This window comes from Cyclopterus lumpus, chromosome 6, assembly GCF_009769545.1.
Source record: "Cyclopterus lumpus isolate fCycLum1 chromosome 6, fCycLum1.pri, whole genome shotgun sequence".
In the NCBI taxonomy this organism is placed as follows: domain Eukaryota; kingdom Metazoa; phylum Chordata; class Actinopteri; order Perciformes; family Cyclopteridae; genus Cyclopterus; species Cyclopterus lumpus.
Window position 1 is genome coordinate 26,284,912 of NC_046971.1, and position 27,500 is coordinate 26,312,411.

The window sequence follows — 27,500 nt, forward strand, 5'->3', positions numbered from 1 at the left end:
GGAGTGGAGTGTGTGTCGTTTAGTTGTGTGTGTGTGCGGTTCACTCAGTCCTCTCTCCCTTTGATGGAATACCTTTCAAATGTATCCACATGTACACAAATACTGGCCTCTTGAAGGGCCAGTTTCCAAAAATTATATTTGAGAAATCCCATAATGACACGTGGAAAGCCAGATCGGACTTCCTTAAACCCTTTGGCCCCTCAGCTCCAAGTCTGTAAAAGACACCTCCCCCTCCTTGGTCGGGCCGTCCTGACAGTAATAATAAAAGCAACCTTGTTCTGCAGTTTGTGTCAATCAAAGTGGGATCCTACATCCACCCAGAGCCAGGCCCGGTTCCCAACTGTTATAAGAGTTATAAAGATTGTTCCCCACACAAGACAACATGGCCTCAGCACGGGGCGCACACGACGACCTCGTCACACTGAATCTATGATGGAGCGTCTCACAGGCTGTCAACGTTCACTTCCTGCATATGAATTTATCATGAAGCAGTTTAGAGACGGCCAGAGGGACACGGACGACTTCACATGTTAAGGAACAGGAGGAGCAGCTGAGCCCGACGTCTTACACACACACACACAGACACACACACACACACACACACACACTCCGGCTCACAGCGGTGCTTACGTATTATGGCTCACTGCACCACAGCAAGCCTGGAGGGGCTTCCTCGTGAGTACACGCACACACACACACACACACACACACACACACACACACACACACACACACACACACACACACACACGCACACACACACACACACACACAGCCTGTCACCTGCAGTAAAGTGCTTACTCACCCAACCACAAGATCAGAGCTGAATTATTAACAATCTTATTATTTCACTGGTCTTCCACACACACACACACACACACACACACACACAGACACACACACACACACACACACACACACACACACACACACACACACACACACACACACACACACACACACACACACACACACAGACAGCTGTCTTGTGTCTCTCTCTCCCTCTCCTGTCTTAGTATTCCTCTGTGAGCGTTCCTTCCATCAGGAGGAAGTGTTCAGGTTGTGATGTGGAGCGTGAAGACTTAAATCCATTAAAGGTAAAAGCCGCCGCGGGATTCAAGCATTGCCCGTTTCTTTTTCTTTCTCACCACCACTGAGGATGATGTAATAACCTCACCAGATATCCGTGTATTTTTGAGTTTCAGTATATATATATATATATTATTATTATATTATTATAGATGGCAAACAGGAATGAAACAAGAGCACTGAAGCTCTTGGAGCTCCATACTTGTGCCTTTTCTGATTTTAGATGTTAAAGCTGCAGTTAGTAACTTTCATAAAATCACTTTTTGATATATGTGCTCAAACTGTCACTATATCCAGAAGTCTGTGAGACAGGTTCCTCCACCTCCTTTTAGTGCTGTGAATGGCATTTAGGATATAGTGACAGCTGGAGCAAATATGACAAAAAGTCCTTTTTTTATAAAGTTGTAGCTGCAGCTTTAAGCATCACCTGGTGAGGAAAGCGATGAGGAAATGTACCCGGAGGTTCTGAGGAGACGAGGTAGGCAGAGCATCACAAACCCAATGACCTTATCACACAGCACAAAGAACAACCTTGAGTTTTTGATTTGTCCAAGAAATAGACGCCCAAACACCAGAAAACATTGACAATAGCAGGACGTGTGTTTGTGTTTGCGTGTGTGTGGATGTGTGTGTGTGTGTGTACACAACACACACACATCCACAGCTCAGGCCAGGAACAATTCAACTAAATGTACTCATCTATTCTCATCTTTTGCTTCATTCCTTTCCTTCCTTACCTTGCCCAGTGGCTTGTTGCTGCTCTCCCAGTTCCTCTTATCCAGGGAGGGCGGCACCTGGTACACATCCTGCCCAGCTCCGGTGCCTCCGACTGGGGCCGCTCCCAGGCCCAGCGCTTGGCCCACGGAAGGGGGCACCTGGTAGATGTCCTGCCCAGGCAGCTGGTACTGTCTCTGGGCTCGAAGCGGGGCCTTGCTGGGGGGTCCTTGAGGGAGTCCGCTTGGACCGGAGGGGATCTGGTACAGACTTTGTGGACTTGGTTTTGGGCCGTGGGAGGGGGGCATCATGTAGATGGAGTCGGGGTTGGGCTGCGCGGGGCTGGGGGCGGAGTAGGCCGGATGCATAGACGTGTACTGTGTCTGGTTGAGGGGCTTGGCTGGAAACCCAGAGGAGGAAGTAGCAACGGCGGCAGACGCCGGAGACGGTGATGTTTTGGCGTAGGCGCTCAGAGGGGGGAGGGGCCGCTGGGAGGAGGGACAGGAAGTGGCCGGCTCCGGCGTGGATGGCACGGCCTGTTGCCTGCTGTCGTACATGCCGACCAGAATCTTGAGGCGGTTGCCGGGGACGATGCCTTGGCGACCGTGGAGCGAGCAGAGCCACCAGCCGTCCAAGCCCTGCGTGTCGCGCTCCAACACCGTCATGATGTCGCCTTTACGGAAGGACAGCTCGTCCGAAGACTCCGCCACATTGTCGTACAGCGCCTTGGCCAGCACGTTCTGTAGAGGGACAGGCAGAAATATAAAGAAATATGATATGCATACACAATCACGTGGACTGATACATGTAGCCTTGATAAGGCACGGCAACAAGCACCATAGCTTCCAGTCTGCACTGATCAACACAGCAAATCCATTTCAATGTGTTTATGACTGTTGATTTAGCAAATGACAAGTGAATGGTAGCCATACATCTGTTTGTGGAAACTTAAAAAATCGCATTAAAGCATGACTAAAGTCAGTACAAAGACAATTGATGCAATGCAGGAAATCATGCAACAAGTCCATTTCAGTCACTAAATAGTCCGTTTGCCTCCTGTGGTGTTTGTGCCACGTGTCCGGTCAGCGTCTCGGTTAAAGGAAACCGACGCTGACCGCTGGTAGAAAATAGGATGTAAACCGTGGATGTCATAGTCACATGCTTCGTTGTCTCAGAGGCACGATTTGACACTTGTTTTCCAAAGCATCTTCCTGGAGCTTTGTTTAGAGATATTTAGAACGAATTTGGAATCAGAAACCCAGCAGATGATGAACGCTGTTGTGCCGAGTAGGACCCCAGCCACAGCTGTGCACATAATTAGGACGGCAGCCATATTCTGAATCAGTTTTGTAACATGTGATCGCATCCAGAACAAAGAGAGGGGCAAAGCACAAGGACACTGGATGGGATGTAGTGAACACTTTATTCATTTATTCAAAAGCCATCGGAAGAGGAGTTCTCCAACATGTAGTGAGCAGAATGGGAGATCGTGAATAGTACGGAAGTGCCAACTTTTACATGACTAGGTTGGTTAAAATGAAGATTAGAAGCAGAAAAGAGAGTTAAAAATACCACACACACACACACACACACACACACACCTCCCCTCAGTCTTTCTAGAACTCTTTGAAACTAAACCAATATTTGTCGTCCACGTCTGAACTCTCGGCCTGCTCTCCTCCCTCTTTGAGTTCCGCCCCAACTATCACAGACTAGTACAGCCTGTACTGGCCCTATGCCAGCTCCCCCCCACCACACACACACACACACACACACCAACCTCAGCACAAAGCCCTGGCAACATTTAAATGAGGCCATTTAATTGGCTTCAAGATTTACAGGCGGACTTTTCTTTGGCTGCGCTGGAGGCCAGAGACAGAGACAGAGAAGGGACACTCGACCCTGATGTACTCGCTTCATCAAATTCATTCACTGGTTGTGTTGACGTGAATTTCCCTTTTAAAAGGAAAAAAAAAAAAAAAAAAAAAAAATATATATATATATATATATATATATATATATATATATATATATATAAATACGTGCCAACCCCTTTTCTTTCCTCTTTTGACCAGCTCTGGTCAAAGTGTGTGGCCTCTTGTCTCCTCACTTGCATGTTTGAGCGTCACTCTGCAGAATGCTGCATGGGCAGAGTTTGACTGAAGTCTGACAGAAGGACTTTGTGCCAACTGAGGTCCAGAACCTGCAGCCGCACCGAGGGACGACTATTCAGTGACGTACGAGACTGCATCTGTATGGGTGTCCAGATAACTGGGGGGGGGGTTCTCCGGACCCTCTTGGACCCAATGCACGGACAAATGGCATCAATTGACTGGAGGTGTGATGTGGATGAGATCTAGAATAGCACTGTTGGAGATCTACATCTGCTGCTGTGCACTTGGTATTGCTTTACTGGGATTGCTAATTACATTATGCAGCTCAATGGCTCCCTCACAGCTTAAGTCCAGTATAACAAGTCACAAGATACACGGGATAAAAGAGCAGCATTACAGCATTGACACTTTGCTTTTGCTGACTCCTCTCGCTGCAGTGCACTTTGGGGCGTGTCAGGACACTGTGACATCACTGTGGGGTGTGGCTACAGGTGCAACAGGCCACACCCACAGACCCCCTTTAAACCAGGCTGTGTATGTTAGGGTTAGTGTATGTGAACTTTGATTATTCTGTGAGGTTGATGTAACATTGTTATACATATAAATACATACATATATATAATTTATATAAATATATATATTTATATATATAGTCATTTGATGACTTTATTTAAAGTGTAAAATAGGTAGGCCTTCATAGCGATTGTAGGGCGCAGTACACACTAAGACAGCCCTGTGGCAAAATCATCATTTTCAGTGAATGCATTTTAAACAACAGCCAAAAGAAATGTTGAAAAACTTTTCCAAAACATTCTGTTAATTCCAAACCAATTCCAGGCCTGGGAAACAGTTTGTATCTTTTCTAATTCCCTCACCTTTCCAGGATTGTCATCGGCAGAGAGTCACAAAGCTCTTTCTCTTGCTCAGGCTGAACATTCAAACCATTTTAAAACACCACCTATTACTATTCTCAATGAGTCTCAGTTTTTAAGAAACGTAAGTAAGCTATTCACTAACATTCCTCGCTCTTGGACCATTAATACCACTTTGACATCTTCCTTCTCCTCACCATTCATTGAGGTGAGGGAACAGTCAGGACTGACCGCCATTGGTTTCCTCCATAAACACACAACTGTGGCCGCCGGGTTACTCTGACATTAGGAGTCGGTGACACACACACTCCACATGTACTGTATGCACCTTGTCTCTGCCTCCGTGTTATTCTCCCTTTGGGATTCTACGGTATCAGTGTGAACGTGCACTGGGACGTGCTGCAGAGCCACCGAAACACTCGGTACCTGTGTGCACACGCACACACACATGAATACAGACTATGTTCACATAAGACTTATTTCCATGAGGCCAACACCTGGACACTTGCAAAGAAATCTTCTTTCCAGCGTCCAGAGAAACAGGAAGTGCAGCAGTGAGGATGATTCACACACCCTGCTGATTGGACGATGAGTCGGCGACTCGACCCCGAGGTCTGAGAATCACCCCGAGTAGGTTCTCATGCTCTCTCTATTTCTGTCTCGTGTGAGCAGCCAGTGGGACACAGACAGCTTCTATTTACCCGATAGATGTCCAAGGGGGAATAAAAGGTATCAAATGAAACTCTATTGCCGTCGGCACCACTTTAAGGGTATTGGAATTATTTAAACGGATTCATGATCCAACAGTGGATTATTGATCCAAGTATCTTTCCCTTCTTAGCATACAGTGATGGTCTTGACGATGGTGTATCCAAGACCTGGACCTGAGTCTGAACTGTACCAAAGATCCCTTTCATTTTTTATTTAATTTATGCATGTTGCGTTGGGTGAGGTTTTCCAAGGATCCATTTTGGATGAGTTCCAAAATTCTAGACCTGGGAAACCCTCTAGGACACAGTGGACCCTGCTAAAAGGTTTTGATATAGTACCTAACATTTGGGCATCCACTTAACATTTAAGTGAGTACATTCTGGCAGTAAACATGAATTAAGCACTTTGAGTGCAGATCCACAGCTCCATCTCTGAAGGAGCCCAATCGGCTGTGCATGAACATCCTTGTCTGCTACTCAGCGTGAGAAAGCCGTGGAGGAGACACTCGAGCGTCCACTCCACGGGGGCCGTCTGGGAGTGTGGGGAAACGAGAACACAGATAATCACGTTACCCGGACTTCTCGGGATAAATCCCAGCAGACTCGGGCCTCGACGAGGAGATGTTACCACGACGACCGTCGCCAGGGACGACCTTCCACCAAAGCGGAGCACCGCCTAAACTTCACCGGCGTCGTGCCGTCGGGGGACAAAAGAGAGGCGTTTGAAGGGATGAAGGTTAAGTGAACCGCTGACACACTGAACATCGGGTTTCACAGGATATCACAGTCATAGTGACCTTTTCTTCACTGTGCTCATTCTCTTTAGCTGAGAGCTGTTTGGTCATTGTGTGGTTGTTTTCTCTGCCTTTCTCTTCAGCCCATATCGATGCATAGACAATAAATATCAATAAAAACCTTTAGCTTACACAGAGAGTTTGACCAACTCATCATTTGCAGAGACCACTTCATGCACCAGTTATGCTCGTGACCAGCAGGAAAACATGAACTAAGCCTCTAGGAGAAAACTCCAATTCCTGTAATGTTATTGAGAAGTGAACCGAATCACTGTACAATTCTGAAAACCTTTTCCAGCCTCAAGTCAAACACTAGGTGAGATAAATCCACTTTAGTGTTCTACACACAAGCGGTCCCAGCAAACAGGAAGCAAATTCCTTCTGCTCCTCCTCACGTAAATCCCATAATGTTTCCGACTGTGGGGATTTGCGTTTATTCACGTCAATCGCACCGGACCTACCGGAAAGGAGGAGGGGCTTAACATTATGTAGACACCAACAATGTTTCATTAACCGTGGCCGGACTAACCGCGATTGACGAGTTGTGCCTGTTGCGGAAGTCCAAGGAATAACTTCATGATCATGCAAGTTTGTAAAAAGTCAAAATTCATGCTTTGTCGGGTCTGTGTGCAAGACGACGAGCAAGTAGCTTTTAAAATGCTCATTTTGGGATGGATCAGGGCTAGGCAATGCTAACATTGTAGCAGCTCCATCAAAACTTCAACTAGTCATCTATTGGCAGCTACAGTATTGTTTGTACCACAGAGTATAGTTTAAACACATTTATACACAGGGTTTAGTCTGGACTCTGTACAAATAGGAGGCACTATCATAGAGCTCTGAGAGCTCACGAAAAGATACAATCATTTTCTGGATTCAGCAGAATCTCAACGCTGATAGGCTTTCGCGATACAGCGCCACATGGCGGCAACCTCCGGTTCTGCTAGGTGAAGTGTCTTGAACTTGTATTCTCTCTACCGGCCACCAGGGGTCAACTCCTCTGGTTGTATAGAAGTCTATGCTTCATATGTTAAAGCTGCATTCTCTCTCCTGACCACCAGGGGGCGACTCCTCTGGTTGTATAGAAGTCTATGCTTCATGTGTTAAAGCTGCATTCTCTCTCCTGACCACCAGGGGGCGACTCCTCTGGTTGTATAGAAGTCTATCCTTCATGTGTTAAAGCTTCATTCTCTCTCCTGACCACCAGGGGGCGACTCCTCTGGTTGTATAGAAGTCTATGCTTCATGTGTTAAAGCTGCATTCTCTCTACTGACCACCAGGGGGCAACTCCTCTGGTTGTATAGAAGTCTATGCTTCATGTGTTAAAGCTTCATTCTCTCTCCTGACCACCAGGGGGCGACTCCTCTGGTTGTATAGAAGGCTATGCTTCATGTGTTAAAGCTGCATTCTCTCTACTGACCACCAGGGGGCGACTCCTCTGGTTGTATAGAAGTCTATGCTTCATGTGTTAAAGCTGCATTCTCTCTCCTGACCACCAGGGGGCGACTCCTCTGGTTCTATAGAAGTCTATGCTTCATGTGTTAAAGCTGCATTCTCTCTCCTGACCACCAGGGGGCGACTCCTCTGGTTGTATAGAAGTCTATGCTTCATGTGTTAAAAGCTTCATTCTCTCTCCTGACCACCAGGGGGCGACTCCTCTGGTTGTATAGAAGTCTATGCTTCATGTGTTAAAGCTGCATTCTCTCTCCTGACCACCAGGGGGCGACTCCTCTGGTTGTATAGAAGTCTATGCTTCATGTGTTAAAAGCTTCATTCTCTCTCCTGACCACCAGGGGGCGACTCCTCTGGTTGTATAGAAGTCTATGCTTCATGTGTTAAAGCTGCATTCTCTCTCCTGACCACCAGGGGGCGACTCCTCTGGTTGTATAGAAGTCTATGCTTCATGTGTTAAAAGCTTCATTCTCTCTCCTGACCACCAGGGGGCGACTCCTCTGGTTGTATAGAAGTCTATGCTTCATGTGTTAAAGCTGCATTCTCTCTCCTGACCACCAGGGGGCGACTCCTCTGGTTGTATAGAAGTCTATATAAATGACTCTACTTCTCTTGATTTATTCCCTCAGTAAACATTGTAAACATGAGTTTTTGGTCTCAATCTCTAGTTTCAAGTCTTCTTCAATACAGAATGATGTTCATTTAGTACATTATGGTCATTTAGAGTCAAACAGACCATAAAGCAGGATATGCTTTAGGACGGGGGTTCCTTGTGATTGACAGGTTGCCACCAGAGCCGTATACAGCTTCCCTATGTCACTCCTCCCGCAGTCCAAATATGGTCACTTCTCTTCCCTTGTTGCAAAAAGACAGGATGGCCAAATGGCCAAAATGCAAGATGGCCAAACTGAATGCTTCATAACAGCAGTCCAAAAACCACTGGGTGACGTCACGATGACGACGTCCAATTCAATTCAATTCAGTTTATTTTGTATAGCCCAACATCACAAATTACAAATTAGCCTCAGAGGGCTTTACGATCTGTACACATACCACACATGTCTTATACACAGACCATGAGCGGCACATGGATTTCATGTATTTGCTGTATTCGCATCACAAATCTGCGTCTTTGCGTTGCCCTTGGGGATAATAAAGAAGTTATTGTTAGCTCAGAACATAACGACAGGAACAGTGTTTAGTTCCCTTTGAAATGACAATATCAGCGTTTAAAAAACTATGTTTTAGCCTGTTTTAGAACGTTACTACCGACCAGCCATTGATTTCCATTTATGATGAAACTTCAGCACAACTAAACACTGGACTAATGAATATGAAACACTAAAACACTGGGATGGTCTCACTGCCAGTGAACAACCTGCTATTCACACCTCTAGACTGATACTGATCTTATTATGGAAGTAGCCACATTTACAACTTAATACCTACCAGTTAATATGATAATGCATTTATTTATCAGACATGCACTAAAAATAACTTTTTGGTTCGTCTTTGGTTGTCTTTTTAAATATCCAGCAGCTCCAACTGCTACAAGGGAACGAGGAGAGAGAGGCAGAGATGTCCACTGAGGAGAAAGTAATGTGAACAGCTGGTGGAGCGAGCTCAGGATAGACAGGTCGCTCATCTGTGTGAGTGTGTGTGAGTGTGAGTGTGTGAGTGTGTGTGTGTGTGAGTGTGTGTGAGTGTGTGTGTGGCTTAATGTCCTTTAGTCTCTTGCCTCCCATTTGACCCCTAGGGACAAATACTAGCCTGCCACAAGAGGTTTTATGTGTTTGAGTGTGTGTGTGTGTGTGTGTGTGTCCATTCCCCACAATGCAGAGAGTAAGACAGAAAAAGAGCCACTTCATGGCACTCCCCCGTGTGTCTCCGGCTCCATCTATTGTGTCCACGCTGACGTCACAATGCCTTCCTGCTCTTTCTTCTTCTCTTGTTCTTTCGTCTCCCAGCTGTCTCACTTGTAAGAGCGGGTGAATCTGAGGCGAGTTGGAGCCGGGCCGAGGTGAAGAAGTGTGAGAGCACGTCCAAAGAGGTCGTGGCGTTCGCACTAGCCGGGGAAACTAAAGTCTCTTCTACATCTGGAGCCACCAACCCACTGTCCATTGGGCTGTATGGACAGTCAACACTTCACACACGCACGCACTCTGCTTCATCTTTTACACCTCTGTGAACACTCACTTCCCCCAGAATGCACCAGTTGTACGGTCAAGAGGGAGCTGCTCCTCCCAGCTAGAAAATCAGCCAAATATTCCCTGAGCATCGTGCAGCAAAGAGGATCGCTATTCTGCTTTAAGATGCCAAACATGCCCTGTAAACCCCGGCCCTCGTGCTTGAAACCCAGACGCACTGAAGGCTCCCGACGAGCTTGTGTCTTCAATGGCGAGCGCGCACCACGGGGTAAGAAGGTCAAACTGCTTTGACGCTCTGCTCCGACCTCGTTTCAAAGTCTTGAGCATCAAATGAGATCTCAGCGGCCAAAGCTGTGGAATCTTCTTTCAGTATGTTTGGAGAGAGCTAGAGGGAATCAGAAGCTAAGAATTGACCCCATGTCATTGAAGAGATAAATAATCAATTAATACTACTTATGTGGGTTGAAATGTCAAATGTCAGCTGTCATTGCTTAACATGAATTCTGTTTATCACTTGAAGTTCATCTGCAGGAAGGTGTCAGCCAAAGATTGTTTATGAGGCAAGGGAAGTCTCACTCTGTAACCCCGCTGTAAAACAGTGTGTTTGTAGTCCCAACAGAGTGAGTCTCTAATCCAATGTCAAGTCCTCTAGTTAAACTTTCATCTCTATCATGTCAATAATTTACGCTCATGCGCTTTATAGTTTTGATCCAGGGCCTTTTTATTATTTAGGCCAAGTTAAGAGATATGGTGGATCTCTAAATGTTGCCAATATAGACCTTTTCCTAAAATACTGCTGGTTCTGTGTTGGGTTGTGTTATGAAGTGAGACCAAAGTTGGCATTTCAAATCTGATTCCTGCTGTGCGCCACAGGACCACTGATTGACGTGCGTCCATTGAGCCGCGTCGCTTGTCTTTCTGTGTGTTTGGGCCTTGACCCAGACCTGAACCACGAAACCAAGTCTGAACCCTCAAAGAAGGTCTGAAGGGAGGGCCGGCAACAATGTCCTCACTCTCAAGGTCTACAACTCAAATTGTTTCTCACAAAGATAGACTTCCAAACACACACGCACGCACACACGCACGCACACGCACGCACACACGCACACACACGCACACACACACGCACGCACACGCACACACACACACACACGCACACACACGCACACACACACGCACACGCAGTGTATCCCAGTTTTGTACAGTCATGTGTTTCTTCATTTTCTTCATCTTGTGTGTTATTGCCTTGTCCTTATAATGTTGTGTGTGTGTGTGTGTGTGTGTGTAAAGATGGTTGTAAAATATTCATTGTGTAACCGGACAGGACTCCACATGACAGAAAGGGTTAGAGAGGGATGTGTGTGTGTGTGTGTGTGTGTTGTGGTTTCATTTCTTCCCAAATGCAGACTGCGTTGTGTCTGTATGACTTGCCTGTCGTGGTGAGTAGGTACAAAATAAAGTCCTCATCATGAATTTAAAAAGGAGGAATACAGAATCCCATTTTAACTGTCGATCTAATGAAGGTACGAACCACATCCATCAATCTGGAACTTTTAGCCCGCCCACTTATTAGCGGTCCAATCAAATGCGAAGGAGTTGATGCGTTATTGTTTGCATGCTTATCGCGATGAACAATATGTTCTGTCAGCTTGTTGACGACCTTCACTGTCTGAGGTTCACAGAGTAAAGCTCTTTCAATGACACTGCGATTAATGGCAACATAAGGGAAAGACAACAACGGTGTTTATTGGTGTACTAACACTGTGAACATGAAACATGAAGATGTGGATTTGATAGTATTTTAGTTATTACAGGACCTGCAGATGCTCCACTGGACCCGTGTTTGTGGACCAGAATGCCACTGCATAGCTGAGGTGTGTGTGTGTGTGTGTGTCACTGCTACTGCTGAAGCAAGTCTCTCTCACACAGCCCTACTTACTACAGCATTCCACAGCCTCCGCATACAAACACACAACCCTCCTATTACCTCACATTCCAGAGGTGTCACCACACAAACACACACACATACAGATTCTTGAATTTCATGATAAAGACGAGAACAAACAAATAAAGCGCAGCAATCCTCTTTCTTTGTTTCTTCCTCTTCCTACAATCAGCCCTTCTCTCTCTCCCAACCTCCCCCTTTTTCTCCTTCACCCTCTCCCTCTTTTCCTGACCTGGCACGTCAGACCATTCTTGAGAAATACGAAAGACTTGTGAGTGCACGGCTGATTTTGTCCACCAGCAGAGAGAATCCTCCACTCAGTGGAGCGTCTAGTGGGAGCTGGGCCTCCATCGTGTCTCAGCCAGTCACACGGCTGTGTGCGAGCAGTAATGTGTTGCGAGGCTGTGTGTTGTATTTTGTTAGAGGAGAGCTCTTGATCCAAATGCTGGAGCCAAACACAGCTCTGAGCAAACCGTGCTTTGAATAATTAACAGGGCCGTGCTTATGAAAGCTAAAGAGGAACCTGAAGGATTCTTTGGGCTCACTCCTCCGATGTTACCCGTGAAGATGACGTTAACAGTCGCACCGCGTCTTCCGTGGCTCGGGAGGAGAGCTGTCGTTTGACAACCACCCGGCGACGTGTCCGAATGTCTCCGTCAATCCAGCGCACACTTTGGTGTGTGGAGGTGAGAAAGTGAGCTGCGTTTGACCTTTTTATGTGTGCAATACTATACATGTCTTCCAGGAGTACCATTGCATCCGTATTTAAAGGACATTGTCCCCCCTCCCCGTCTGTCACAGTAGTCTTTTCATTCCCCCTTCCATGCGGAGCATTGTGAACAGCCATGAACACATGAACAGCAGTGGTAAGACTGCTCTTTGCAGGCCACTTAAGTGGTAGAACCTCCTCTGGTGCCCCTCTTTACCAAAGAAAAGGGTTCTAAGAGGCACCCAGTGGCCCTTTCACACATGCACTGCAACCATGAAGGTATGTAGACATTCCTGGAGGAGCTGTATGTGAGAACACAAATCTAACTGGAGAGATGAAAAGATTCAGAGGCTTCTATCGGTAAAGGCCAACGTCGAAGTCTTCAAACTAATTTAAGGTGCGGCAAGAGGCTCGCTTGTTTAGGACGGCTAAGTGGCCGTGATGTTTTTGGGGTGGTGCCCGGCCTCCTGCACGCTCTACCCTTAGCCTGAACCAAAAATCTACCAACAAATGTTTGCACTGGTTGGCGCTAAAAAAAAAAAGTACAACAAAATCCGTCTTTTCCGCGGGTTTATGTGTCCCGCTTAGCGCTCGTTAAGGCTGCAGCTTTAACGAGTGATGATCCCGACTAAAGAATTCCTGCCTCCGGGCTATGACTAACAGCAGAAACAACAAGCGGGGATTGTGTCGCCTGGAGCACAGGATAGGCCCGCGTGGGCGTGGCCTTGAGTGTTGCCCAACCTGTTGACAGACAACGCTGGTAGGAACGCACACACACACACACACAGCTCCTCCTTGCGCAGCCAGAAACTGAGGGTGGAAGAATCAACACATCTTACACAAGTAGAACTGCATTTGCTAAGCCTGAGATTGGATTTAAATACAAAGTGATTCTTTAAAATGTGTGACCTTGAAACTTGGGAACATTTGGGATTTCTGTCAGACCGAATGAACTCTTATTTCCCTTCATCCATTCCACCTGACATCCCGGTCCTGTTGCTCGGAGTTTGAGTATCAAGGAGCATGAATGTGACCCAACACCTTGTAAAAATGACTTCTGTTGTGCGATACACAACAGAAGATCTGAATGTGAGCGGCTCACACCTGTGTTTAAGGGCTTTACTAACCCGCACTTACACAGGCAGCAACGACCTGGAGCTAAGTCCCTGCTGACACACCCTCCGATCACTGACTGTATGTCGGTGGCAGAGAGATTACAGTCTTTATTTCTCTGCTCAAAACACACTTGTGATAAAGTGCTAAAGCATTCATCTTTGCATTGGATTACATTGTTTTACAAAAACCCAGAAGCTCAAACCCACTGTGACATGCAGCTGCATGAATGGCATAAATGCCTCAATATTTTGTCATGCTATATCTCCCCGTAGAAATGCAAGGGCAAAACTACAGACTAAAGGTTTAGAAATGCTTCCACAACCACAGGGGCGTAAATCTCCACACTGGTGAACTGTGACACTTTGATCACTCACATAAATCTGTTGAGAAAGCTGCAGCTGAGGCTGCAGTGTTGACTCTATGATTCAGCACTGAGCAGAGGGGAAAAACATACAGTGATTCATAGCTTGTTGTTCGTCTGCTAACTCTAGTCAACTGTAGCGTGAAACCAAGGGCAAAAAACCCAATACAGGTCCACCCTGAAGGAGACGGCACACATTGTGCTTCTCGGGGAGAAAGATCCCTATGGAAGAGAAGAGATGCCCCTTCATGGTAAACCTTCAAACTCCATGAAGGTTCCGTGTAATGCGCAGGACTTTAGGCAATGTACGAGGTACAACAACTAAAGCCTCTTCCACACACAACCCCGAACTGATGGAGACGTTAGTGGTTGGTACGGACATTGAATACAAGGCTATGCAGACTTACCCGGCTAGTTCCCCAGAAAAGAACCGCTCGTTGTCAAAAGGGCGAATGTAGAAAGCTAAATTCCGAGGGCCGGACAAATTCAAGGAGCTACAGGAGACTCGGTTGTTCTTCACTAGATGCAAGTGAAGTTCTACTCCTCAGTCATTATATTGATCCTTCACCGGGTTAAATCACTTTATTTGAGGTTCACTTTTGCTTAGACGGTTCCCAAAGCTAGACAAATAAGGGAAAATGTATCCATAAAAAGTAACAATTCAAGCAACCGTGTCTATATTTATTTAGAGATGAACTCTGGTTTGTGGTATATGCACATCTTTCCAGCCCCAGTCTTTTTTTTTTTATCCTAGTCATTAGCAAATCTAGCCTTCTGAAGCGACCATTTGTTTCTACTTGGCTTCTTTTTTGTGTGCATAAAAGTGCAAATCCACAAATAAAACCTGATACTTAAACCATTGGTGGAAAACGTGAACTCGCAATTCCCCTGCTAATTGTAAAGCCAACACAACTAAATGGTGTGAGGACACAACCTGACCTCTTAATGACTGAGGAGAGTCGATTTGATTCCCTTGAGATGACTTCTGCCTACTAAGAATGTTGATGTGCATGGGAACCTTCCCTCCAATGGGCAGCGCGGTATGACTCAGTCCAGAACAGGACAAAGCCTCTTCTTTCAGCAATGGGCCCAATGTGTCTCCATGTGTCTCAAAGACACTACAGCATTCATGTCCAAAGGGTCTGTGGTCACTCATCTGGCACATTTCACGCACTCTAGAAACTTGACGTAATAGAATAATTGCCTTTTTTGTACACATTGTTTTTGGGAGCAGTTATTGAAAATAAGGATGTTGGGTATCCTGGTGTCCTTGAGGCTTTTGGTGCAGATTGTGTAATCACAACGTCCCTGATTCAAGTTGGGCAGGACCTTTGTAGCGTATTTCACCAATCTTTCTCTTGTCTATAGTTTATATACATATGTTATGAACTGTTCATGAACTCTTTCATGACCATTTTAGTGGCTGTTGCTATGTGTCTTTTAAGCCAAAAGAGCACCATGTGGAGCAGGACACTTAAAATCAATCAATTACTCAATCGATAATAATTCCCTTGTTTTGGCCATGTCCACACTGATGGACATAGACCTTTCAAAAAATCCTTTTTGTCCTCCCTCTCTATACATCTGAGCTTTTGAAAAGCAGCATAATGGATAACATTAGCTCATATTTGAGACAAGACAAGACAAAACAGAGCTTTAAAAAGTGTGTGCATCTGACCGCCAACCCTTAACAAGGTGTTCAGGATTGGACATGTCCATGCACCAGCAACAAGAACTAAGCCGGCTTTTTGTCACATTGATTTTTTTTATGATATACAGTATATTAATGTCTTGAATTGCAGTTACCTTTGGGTCAGGTTGGTTGCAGATAATCTATTTCCAGCGGAGGATTAATCTACATGGAGTATTTCTGACAGCATGACGGTTTACGTAATCACGTTTCATTTCACCCAGTGCAAACAAAAAGACTCGTTGATGTGTTTCCATTGTTTCTGGACAACAAAGAAGCTCTATGGCACAGCGTTCTAATCGGTGGTTAGTCTACGTTTCAACCGCACCACAAATCTACATTCAGACCCGTTACGCACACCGGTCCCTGTAAGGCACTGCAACAGGAGTATAAAAGATATTGGAGTGGTCCTCGTTGTGTCAGGACACATTTCTTTGTCCATGCATTTCCCCTGACTCACTCCCTGACTCACGGAGGCCCGGCTTACTGCAGGAATTCCATTCTGTCTCCTGCATGAGACACACACACACACACACACACACACACACACACACACACACACATGCGCGCGCACACACACACACACACCAAGTTGTTCTGGCTTCAGTGATTAGCCCCCCCCCATCTACTAAACCACACACATACAGATCCATCGTACGGGGCCATCTCCACTGACCCCTGACTTAAAGCGCGCACACACAGGTGTCGCCCATAAAGTCAGTCAGTCAGTGGATCGGCCAATCAGGACACGAGTCCGGCCAGCCGGTCAGGCAGTAAAGTTCTGCTCTACATTTAAACACCTGAAGAAAAAGAAGACAGTTTGTCCCGGTACGGGAGCATGTGCAGTCGTAACGCAGTCCTAACGCTGTGGACGGCGTCGCCTTTGACCCACATCCCACGGGGGTTCTGGGACGCAGCAGAGCACCTGAAAAGGCTTTGGGGACTACAAACTAAAATACTGAACAGTAACTAAAATATGTTTCTGAAATCGCATTTAAGGCGATAAATTAGACAACGCAGTTACAGAATGTTGATTCATATTTGATCAACTCCGATCCCATGTTTGACCATTGGATCTGAGTTCCCGAGCAGCGATTGACAGCTGCATTGGTTGACTCCTCGGCTCTGATTGGTTGTTTTCCCTTGGGGCACGGTGGAATCTTACAAATGCCATTCGGGGCAGCAAAAAGAGGCAGATTTTTAGAGTATCCCTTTCACTTACTATTGTCAGGGCATAGTGGCAGTTTGGGGGCAAAAGTTTTTGTTTTATTAAAGTTACAGATGATTGCTTGAAGTGCTGTCTTGAAATCTGTAGTGCAATAGTTGGAGCAGGAGATCTTTGATGAAATAGATAAAGATGGGAAGAAGTTACAGGCCCAAAGATTCTGGCTCTGAACTGGTGTTATAATCCTGATCCTTCTAAAGTCATGGAACTAAAAGATGAATACAAATAACTGATGGTTTGTTTGCCCCCTGCATGTATCTGCTTTTCTCTCAATGCAAGGCTGAATACAGTCAAGCAAAGAACTCTCTGCCAAAAGGGAAAGACAAACAAACTGAGAGCCACTGTGACATGGCTGCCTCTGAGCTACACTACAGCCCAGCCTTATTCCATATTACACGCTAATTACCGGCGTGTAATTACTCGTTGCACACACACACACACACACAGAGCGATGTGCTCCACAGTATTTCACTGCCGGCCACATTCCTGAGTGTGTAGTTACCCCAAACACACACACACACACACACACACACACACACACTCTCAGTGGTATGACATGAGCAGTGAGGCCAACGCTGACGCAGAAGCCCTTCAAACAATAGCAGAAAAGGCTTCAGGACTTTTTTCTTTTCTCTCCCTCCACTCAAGACCTGCCCTCTCTCTGTTTTACTAAATCAATGTCATGTTCAATACTTGCACATATCATCCTGTCCTCTCTTTCTCTCTCTCTCTGCTCTGGTTTTTCTTTCTTTCTCTTTTAGCCTGCCTCCGTGGCCATAAAACCTTCATTTCTCTGCACTTTCCTCTGAGTCAGCAGAAAGACAGACCTCTTCTCTCTCTCTCTCTCTCTCTCTCCCTTTTCTTTCTTTCTGCCATAAACTGGACGACGGGGCCTCCGCTGTGTGTTCATGGTCTGTGTGGCGATGCGTTCAGGGACGAAAGTTCAAAAGAAAACATGCAGGATTGACTCAGGGAAAGCGCTCAAAGGTCACAAGCTTTTACTGGCTTCTTCCTTCTAGCCTTGAAACTCCACTTATTTCATGCTTGTGCTGAACTTAAAACTCCTTTCACACAAAAACAAGAGAGATGACCAGGAGGGATATTTCTATCAACTTTCTTTCTCTCCTTTTGGTCTCCGCACATTCCTTCACAGGACAGCCAGGCGTCCTCGACATGTGTATGCTGACTTTAAACCCGTTACCACACACACACACACACACACACCCTGCTGAGAGACAACAAAAGGTAGGAATCCGCAGAGAAAATGTTAACTCTCCTCCCCCTTCACATTTCCCTTTTCTTCATACTCAAGTCTCTCACCCCCCTGAACCCCCCCAACCACCTCAGTCCGTGCACAGCTGGGGCATAGCAGGTCCTGCTAAAACACACTGACACACACACTGAACCGTAGGGGGATGAAGGAGTAGCCAAAAAGCAACAGAAAAAGCAACGGTTTGGGGTCTTATTTAGATAGATAGATAGATGTGTAGATAGATAGATGTATAGACAGATGGATAGATGTATAGATAGATAGATGTATAGATAGATAGGTAGGTAGGTAGATAGATAGATGTGTAGATATATAGATGTATAGACAGATGGATAGATGTATAGATAGATAGATGTATATATAGATAGGTATGTAGATAGATAGATGTATAGAAAGAAAAATAGATAGGTATGTAGATAGATGGATGTATAGATAGATAGATAGATGTATAGATGTATAGATAGATAGATGGATGGATGTATAGATAGATATATGTATAGATAGATAGATAGATGTATAGACAGATAGAGGTATAGACAGATAGAGGTATAGACAGATAGAGGTATAGACAGATAGATGTATAGACAGATAGAGGTATAGACAGATAGATGTATAGACAGATAGATGTATAGACAGATAGAGGTATAGACAAATAGAGGTATAGACAGATAGATGTATAGACAGATAGAGGTATAGACAGATAGAGGTATAGACAGATAGATAGGTATGTAGATACAGTAGATAGATAGAGGTATAGACAGATAGATGTATAGACAGATAGATGTATAGACAGATAGATGTATAGACAGATAGAGGTATAGACAGATAGAGGTATAGACAGATAGATGTATAGACAGATAGAGGTATAGATAGATAGAGGTATAGACAGATAGATGTATAGACAGATAGAGGTATAGACAGATAGATAGGTATGTAGATACAGTAGATAGATAGATGTATAGACAGATAGATAGGTATAGATAGATAGAGGTATAGACAGATAGATAGGTATGTAGATACAGTAGATAGATAGATGTATAGACAGATAGATAGGTATAGATAGATAGAGGTATAGACAGATAGATGTATAGACAGATAGAGGTATAGACAGATAGAGGTATAGACAGATAGATAGGTATGTAGATACAGTAGATAGATAGATGTATACTTTATTCATCATTTGGTTGTAGCAGTAGCAAGCAAAGTACAGAGATCCAGTGGTTTAGCATGCACACACTGGATCTCCTTCACACACTCACACACACACACACACACACACACACACACACACACACACACACACACACACACACACACACACACACACACACACACACACACACACACTCACCAGATAGTTCATTTTGTCCCTGCTGCAGTGAGGCGGCTGTGGTAACTCCGGGGCAGGGCTGTAGCTCAGCCCCCTTGGAAGACACTTTGCCAACTTGATCCTTTTTGTTTTGTTGTTGCAGAAAGTAGATCCCAAAAAGATCCCCCCAAAAACTCCTCCAGATCTCCTCCTCCGCCCTGCTTCCTTCCCTCCTTGCTATGTCCTTCTGTCCTCCCTGCTTTGTTCCTGTCTTGTTCTGTCTTGTTTTCAGGAGTTGAGCGGATCCCGACACATTCTGCCCGCTCCGTGATCTCACACGGCAAGAATGAGACTGCTGCTTGGCTTCTTTACCTCCACCCGGCCGCCCTTCTTTCTCCCTTGATCTCCCTCTCTCTCTCTCTTGCCTGAGGAAAAGAGGGAGGAGCGAGTAACCCGACACGTCACTTCCTGTTGGATCCTCATATTCCCTCTATCCAGACTGGCCATTGGCCCAAGGGGCCCTCTCTCATACAGCTTTGCCCTCCCCCCCTCTCTCTCCCTCCCTCCCTCCCCCTCTCTCTCTCTCTCTCTCTCTCCCTCCCCCTCTCTCTCTCTCTCCCCCTGGCTGTGACAGACTGTCAGTGCATTGGAATGCATTGGGGACACACTCTCACAGTGTGCACGTGAGAACAGGGCATCACGTCCTCAACTCTCTCTCCCCTCAGATCGGGGCTCCTTGGTCGCCCTGCCTTACCCCTCTGAAGCCTGGGCCCTTTCAGGGCCCTTTCTTCTCTCCTCCTTGTGTACAGTATATACAGTATATACTCTATGTACTGTATATAGAGTCCAGCACCTCTACGGAAACGGCACAACCACGGCTAAAAGTAGAGAGAACTCAAACATGTCTTTTGTGCGCTACAATGCCACACATCATTAAAAAGTTGAATTTCTTTGATAATTTCTTTTTCTTTTTACTTTTTACATTTGAAAAAACTGGAATCTACATCCAACAATTTTCCAATTGCAAACAAGTGTTACCAATGTTGGGGAAAACAAGAAAACAACACAGGCTTTGTATATATTGAGCTCTCTCCGTGTTCAGCAGCCTGCAGTTCAGTCAAAGATTCACAGACCTTTTGGACTGTTGGATCAATCACGGCTCAACAGTTTATGTTTTTTACAGGATTAAAGCAAACGCTTTATTTGGGACAAGATTTCAAATGAGACACGTAAAATAACAGGTTTTTGATTAAAGGGCGGTCAGAAAGATACAAATCTGAAAATAATGATGTATGTTGTTTTATGTTTTTTACCGCTTCTGGCCGCGATGAACGGTGTAGTCTTAGCGATTGTTTGGAGAAAACATGGTTTTATTATCTATATCACATATAGACACTTATTCAGACTCACACTTAAAAGTCACAGCGACAATCTTACAAGTTGGAAACTATTAAGTAACATTTCTGTATCACTTGGCAACACAAGCAGCGCACAACAATCACACACAGCGAGAGAAACAAGTCTCCAAACAATCACCTCAATATTCATCTGTCATGCACAATACAACTAAATCAGTTGGATTAAAGGGAAACACGGTGTTATAGATTGTGCGTTTGTGAACGCAGCATGAGGAACATCTCCTTCCATGTGAACAAGTTGTTGTTGGACTGTCATGAGACAGGAGTTCATGACAAGTGTCAACATGAGCACTTACCCCAACCCCGAGGTCATGACCCCACCTTCTGAGGGGTCGTTCACTAGACAGTGGCAGAGTTTTTATGTTCTTGTTCTTGTCTTGTTGAGGGACATTTCAGACTTTTAAGACCCATCAGCTGGTTCCTGAGGCATGTCAACTTAAAAAACTATTTTTCTCTCTGGCCTTTGACGCCACGCAGAGTCAGCGTTTTCCAGCACCACTGAAGAAAGATGATGTAGGAGAGATTTGGCTGTTGTTTCTGTGGTATTGTTTCAGAGTGAATGGGGGAGTTTAAACTCTGGGAACAGACAGGAAGGACCGCTCAAACCTACAACATCTAGGCAAACTACCCAGTCAGATGACAGCGATGCAAAGACCAACACACCGGCAGAATGTTGAGTAGGTTTCTTCCCTTTTTTCCCTGTCAAAGGTTATTTTTGAGGAGTTGTTCCTGATTTGATGTGAGGTCAAAGGTCAGGGATGTCGTATGTGTACAGATTGTAAAGCCCTCTGAGGCAAATTTGTAATTTGTGATATTGGGCTATACAAAATAAACTGAATTGAATTGAATTGAGTAGTGTTTGGGGTCAGCGGGCATCTCTGGAAACAGATAGCTGCATGAATACAGAACAATAGGCAACGGCAACAAGATTTCAGTTTCGGAAGTGTTCTGGTTTTTGTCCGTAGTTCGGGTAGTATTGACCCGTCACGTTTGAGCAGGCTTTGATTGACAGTCCGTGTGGAGAACATGAAGAGGCGGAAAGCATTGGGGCCAAATGCGATCTCCGAAACCCAGCAGCTAGCGCCTGACGACGGTTTAGCTTTTGGTTGGTTCGAACGTCGTCTCTCAACTCCGAACTCCAGTCTCGAGTCACTAATCGGACTGTCAACAAGGACAACCAATGATTTGATTAGATTAGATTAGAAAACTTTATTACTCCCCAGTGGGGAAACTCATTTGCCACCAAAAGTTCATACAGACAACAACAGACACATTCCACAGAACACAACAGACAAGTAACACACTACAAGGAACCAACACAACCAGAAGATGCCCCATAAAACAGTCTAAATCTAAAAACACCTAAAGGTGTTCATTAAAAAATCAAACTTTTGCATTGGATTGAGGTTTTTTTAAAATCATAAATTTTCCTCTAGAGTGCCTCGGCAGGTCTCAATTAAAACTGGGGCCGAGTGTGAGAACAGCACTAAACAAACTAGAAGGACGATATGGTGTTGTGAATGTCGTATTACACCGAGTGGCTGTGGAAACCTTTGGCTTTCAGTATTTACTGGACATTTCCCAGAGCACTTTCTCATAGACTTCAATACAACCAGAGGAATCGCCCCCTGGTGGTCAGTCGACAGAATGCAAGCTAAAGGCACTTCTGCATATTCATATTCAGATATTCTGGACCTTCCTGTACCATCACTATTTACCGTATTTCTGCGCAGTATGAATTACACCACTTTTGTTCGTCATTTGGAATTAATTCATCAGTAGGATGATTGAAAGGTCAACAACAGGTCCGTCAGAGGTTTAGGGGGAAAAAGCCTGGTTTCTTCTATCTCTTGGTAGTTTAGTGTCAAGTGTAGGATGTCCAAATATGGCCATGTATACCCTCTGGCCCTCGAAGCCTCTAATATTGTATAGAACAGTCGTTACATTGTGTCCGATGCTGACCGGCCTGGTGCCAACTATCCAGAGGAACATTCCACACCCCTACACACACACTTCACCCCCCCTGACCTGGGCACTGCCCTCTCTGATTGCTACACTCGACAACAACCGCCTCTGTCACACTGACCTACAAATGACAAGTGACACACACACACACACACACACACACACACACACACACACACACAAACAGAAAGCAGTCATTGAGGAATAAGTGATGTGGGTCAATGTGAATCTGAATATTAAAGGTTTATTCTGGGGAAGCTGCTTTGTGGACACTAAGTTTATGTGTCTTCACTCTCAGTTCAGGTTGAGGACGTCGAGCTTCTTAGGGGGGGTCGGGGGGGGGGGGGGGCACAGACCTTATATAGCAGACGTAGTCACTGGGATGTCACCCGTTGTTTTGTGGACTACAGTTTTGAAGCATTTTGGCCGTCGCCATGTTGGTTTTTGACCGCCACCATCTTGTTCATTTGGAACCAGAAGCGACACGAGACGGTGGAGCGAGGAACGACCGAACGATGTTCAAGATATTTTTACCCAAATTTTACAATGACTTTCATGAACTGAAAACACATCGTGAAAAAGTTCTGAAACTAAATCAGCTGACCGGACAATGCCGTGGTAGCAACCTGTCAATCACCTTGTAGCCCCGCCCTAAAGTCTGTGATTCCAATGTCATCACCAATGCAAAACAATACCAAAGCAGAGGTATAACACAGGAGATGCATGTGCACTGAAGAAACCACTTTCTAATTAATAATAATAATAATAATCCATTTAATTTATATAGTGCTTTTTCTAGATACTCAAAGACACTTTACATTATACACCGTAGACACAGCTACGGGGAGCAATGCAGGGTTAAGTGTCTTGCTCAAGGACACATCGACTAGGGCGGGGATTGAACTGCCAACCCCTTGATTGAAAGACGGGCATGCTAACCACTGACCCATAGTCGCCCCACGACTAATTGGCTGTTTACGGTACATGTGAGCCTGTTGGAAGTAGGTTCATGACTACAACTATGTGTTCCATGTCACTGTAGTTTGACTTTCCTTCCTGCCAGCTGCTGTATTGTATCTGGAGGTCTGGCAGAAAAGAAAGACCACCACATCAGCACTGCATTAAAAAGAAAATGCAGCCCCCTCCTTCATGTCAATGAGACCCCTGCATTGATGCAGTGTGAGAACTGGCACACAGTTCAGAGAAAAGAAAGAAATGAAACTGGGTTCAACTCTTGCTGCAACACAACGTCGTGTCATACTTTGGAGCCATGAGAAAATGCTCATTTCTGGCCAATGCCAATTTTTATTAATTATTTAATCTGCTGATGCGGATCACTGTGCATCCCTTCTTCACATAGGTGCAGATTAAAATTCCATTTTGAAGAGAGTAGAATCAGATGAATGTGTGTATGGATGAGCATCTCTGTGGATGCATTCTGTCTCCATTCACATGGTTAATAACTTCATTAACCCCTGTCAGCGGTCTGCTCTGGTCCAGCAGCTGACACACACACACACACACACACTAATTGATGAACTCGGAGAGAGTGTGTGTGCATGTGTTCATCATTTAGGGTGCTTATTATAACAGCTAGTGACCCCCCCCCCCCCTTTGTCTGTCGGATTTCAGAGACGTTCATGAACCGCATAATACCTCACAAGCTGATGACCATTTCTTCTTTTTTCAATACAGGAGTTCTATTGTCAGATTGCGTTTGGGGATCCAGCTAAAGCACCCTGTGTGTGTGTGTGTGTGTGTGTGTGTGTGTGTGTGTGTGTGTGTGTGTGTGTGTGTGTGTGTGTGTGTGTGTGTGTGTGTGTGTGTGTGTGCGTGTTGTCGTGGCTGCTGCAGTTTTCTCTCAGATCTTCTGAAGAACCAAACGTTTCAGAGCGGTGCAGACTTTAGATACACTAAGTGGCTATAAAATGTCCTCACCTGACTTTTTGTTTTGGGTGTGGGTATAAATGGGCTTTTTGAAACTCATCAGAACATCCCTATGAATGTATTCAAATGAAGTATGAACTGAAAACCCTAAGTAGTGTATAGCTCCCCACACATAATAAGTGTGAAGGGATGTGCAGCTCCACCACTGAGGCTTCTGCATGCATTGCTGATCAATTAAAGGTACATGTGAACAGGCCGCACCTCAGTAAACATTGTAAACATGAGTTTATGGTCTCAGTCTCTAGTTTCAAGTCTTCTTCAATACATTATGGTCATTTAGAGTCAGACAGACCATAAAGCAGGGGATGCTTTAGGGCGGGGCGACCTTGTGATCGACCTTGTCCAAATATGGTCACTTCTGCTCAGTGGTTACAAAAATCCAAGATGGCGACGGACAAAATGCCGAACTCGAGGCTTCAAAATTGAAGTCCATAAACCAATGAGTGACGTCACGACGACTACGGTCTCTTATAGTCTATGGTATGAAGCAACTTCCAATGCAATAATTATATCCAATGCGTATTAATAATACGCTGAGCTTGTCTCTTTCTCTCTCTCTCTCTCTCTCTGATACGAAAGCTTCATTTTGAAAAGGAATGCAGCGCAACAATCGTTTCATGACGACTGTCTTGTTTTCATCGTAGTTGGGAGCAAAAGGTTGTGATTGAAATTGGACTAATTGATTAGATTAATATTAGAGAACTTTATTAATATGCACATCCAGCCATGTAACAGGAGCGTGCCCAGAGCTGGGCGGTAGACGATTAACCCGTCAAAAGGAGGGGCATTGAAACACGTTCGCCGTGCTTCGGTTTGCCTTTTTTGCTGCGTCGTGAACATTCACAGCTATAAAAAAACAATGTGTTTATGATTAAATTGTGTTCCGAGAGCACAAAGTTCTCCATAGATCTCCAGTTTGTTTTGCTCTGAAAGTGCACCAGATTGATGCGTTTAAAAAGTAGGCTACGACGTGCTCTTTCCATTATGCTCCTTTTGATGATAATGTTTGCTGTAGTTTAGATATATTGTACATTAGACACATGACTTCCCTCTTTCTCCGTAATAACCACGTGGTTCAGGTTCAGGAACCATCGTGGTCACGGCCCATAGAAGACAACGTCAATGACTTCTGATGTCATCGAGCTGAAAGCAGCACCAAAAACAAACCGTCACTGTGACTTCATAATTCATCTGTTCCAAATGCAAAAAAAGGGGAGGGGAGCCGGAGATGAGAGAATGTGTCTTCCTGCTGAAAGTAAACAAGAGGGGGGGGTTGGAAAAGTCCAGAGTGACAGAGAGAGAGTCCCTCTGTGAGTGTGATGTCAGCGCTTGGTGAGGTCAGGGGTCAGAAAATGGTGCGACTGGTGGATTAGACAGGACGCTCACATATACAGAAGTTAACACTTCCTCACAAACGATAAGAAGACCCACAGCAGAACTGGAATACATGTAGTAAAAGTGGCTGGTTCAGAACCGAACAGGCAAGTGAGATCATAGTAGAAAAAGGCTTCTGCAGTTGGTCTCCGTCCTGGAGGTCAAAGGTCTCTTTCAGAATGGGACGGCACAGTGTGAATGCGTCCCATTCACTGCACAGTAACGGCCATTCAGAGCTGTCTGGGCCATTATCATAAAACTGAGGCATGAATGCCTCAGTGTTAGTTGGGACTTAGTGAAGACAAAACATACTGGACACCTATTGAAGAGAGGAACACTATGTATTTGTGATTCAGGGCTGTAAAGCTAAACATCGAGGGACGGGTACCAAACCTCCATAGAGGAATCGGCTCCGTGGCAAAATCGAAAAACCCGCCAAGTGCCGAAAAAAAGTGTCCCGAAAACGTATTTGTTCATTAAAGCCCAGCCATCCAGCGGAGGGTCCCTCAGACAAAACGCTCTCACAGGCTGACAGAGGCAGCGCTTTGTTCTCCTGGGTCAGACAATCAGCTCTTTGATGGCAACGCAGAGTGACAGCCACTGTAGAGAACATCACACACACACACACACACACACACACACACACGGCCCGTGGGGGTGCGTTGAGCATGGACCTGTTCACCTTTCGGTGTCACGCACCATTCTCTCTCTGTACAGTAGCTTACGGTTAAATAAATACACACTAAAATACTGCTCCTGTACCACTTCGGTTACTTCGAGAATCGCTTACATCGACCAATCAGCTGGTTTGAAATGCGAAGGCAACGCATCGTGAAGATGAGTGAGCCTCAGCGACTGTCGTGACTGGACTGGACCGGCTGAATGAACTGTGCCAAATGAAAAGCTCCCATCAGTCACCTGTGTCGACGACATCATGGCTTGTATAACAATGTGATTAACATGATATTATGCTTCCCCTTCATGTCCACAACATGCACATGTTGGCTTTCTTATTTGGGAGACGAGAAGAGACATGGCTGCCTCTTCTTCTTATTTGGTGTTTGTTGGCAAACCACCAGCTTATGGGTCCATTACCAGGCGGCAACCTCCAGTTCGGAAAAGTGAAGCCAATGCAATGTGTAAGTGCCTTAAACTATCAATAAGAAGTCTGGTTGTATAGAAGTCTATATAAATGACTCTACTTCTCTTAAATTATTCCCTCAGTAAACATTGTAAACATTAGTTTTTGGTCTCAATCTCTAGTTTTAAGTCTTCTTCA

General features: G+C 45.2%; 1 protein-coding gene across 2 annotated transcripts in view; it reads right to left on the reverse strand.

Moving 5' to 3' along the window:
• bcar1 (BCAR1 scaffold protein, Cas family member) overlaps window positions 1–27,500 on the reverse strand; it is a 78,697-nt gene that overhangs the window by 22,878 nt on the left and 28,319 nt on the right. The window contains exons 1-2 of one of the 2 annotated variants that reach the window (XM_034536019.1): window positions 19,560–19,920; window positions 1,827–2,543 (exon numbers count right to left, since the gene is read on the reverse strand). In XM_034536019.1, the coding sequence (XP_034391910.1) occupies window positions 1,827–2,543; window positions 19,560–19,571 (729 nt within the window). In that variant the 5' untranslated portion in view covers window positions 19,572–19,920. Of the gene's footprint in view, window positions 1–1,826; window positions 2,544–19,559; window positions 19,921–27,500 lie in introns of those variants that run through there. The other variant, XM_034536018.1, reaches the window with a different exon arrangement.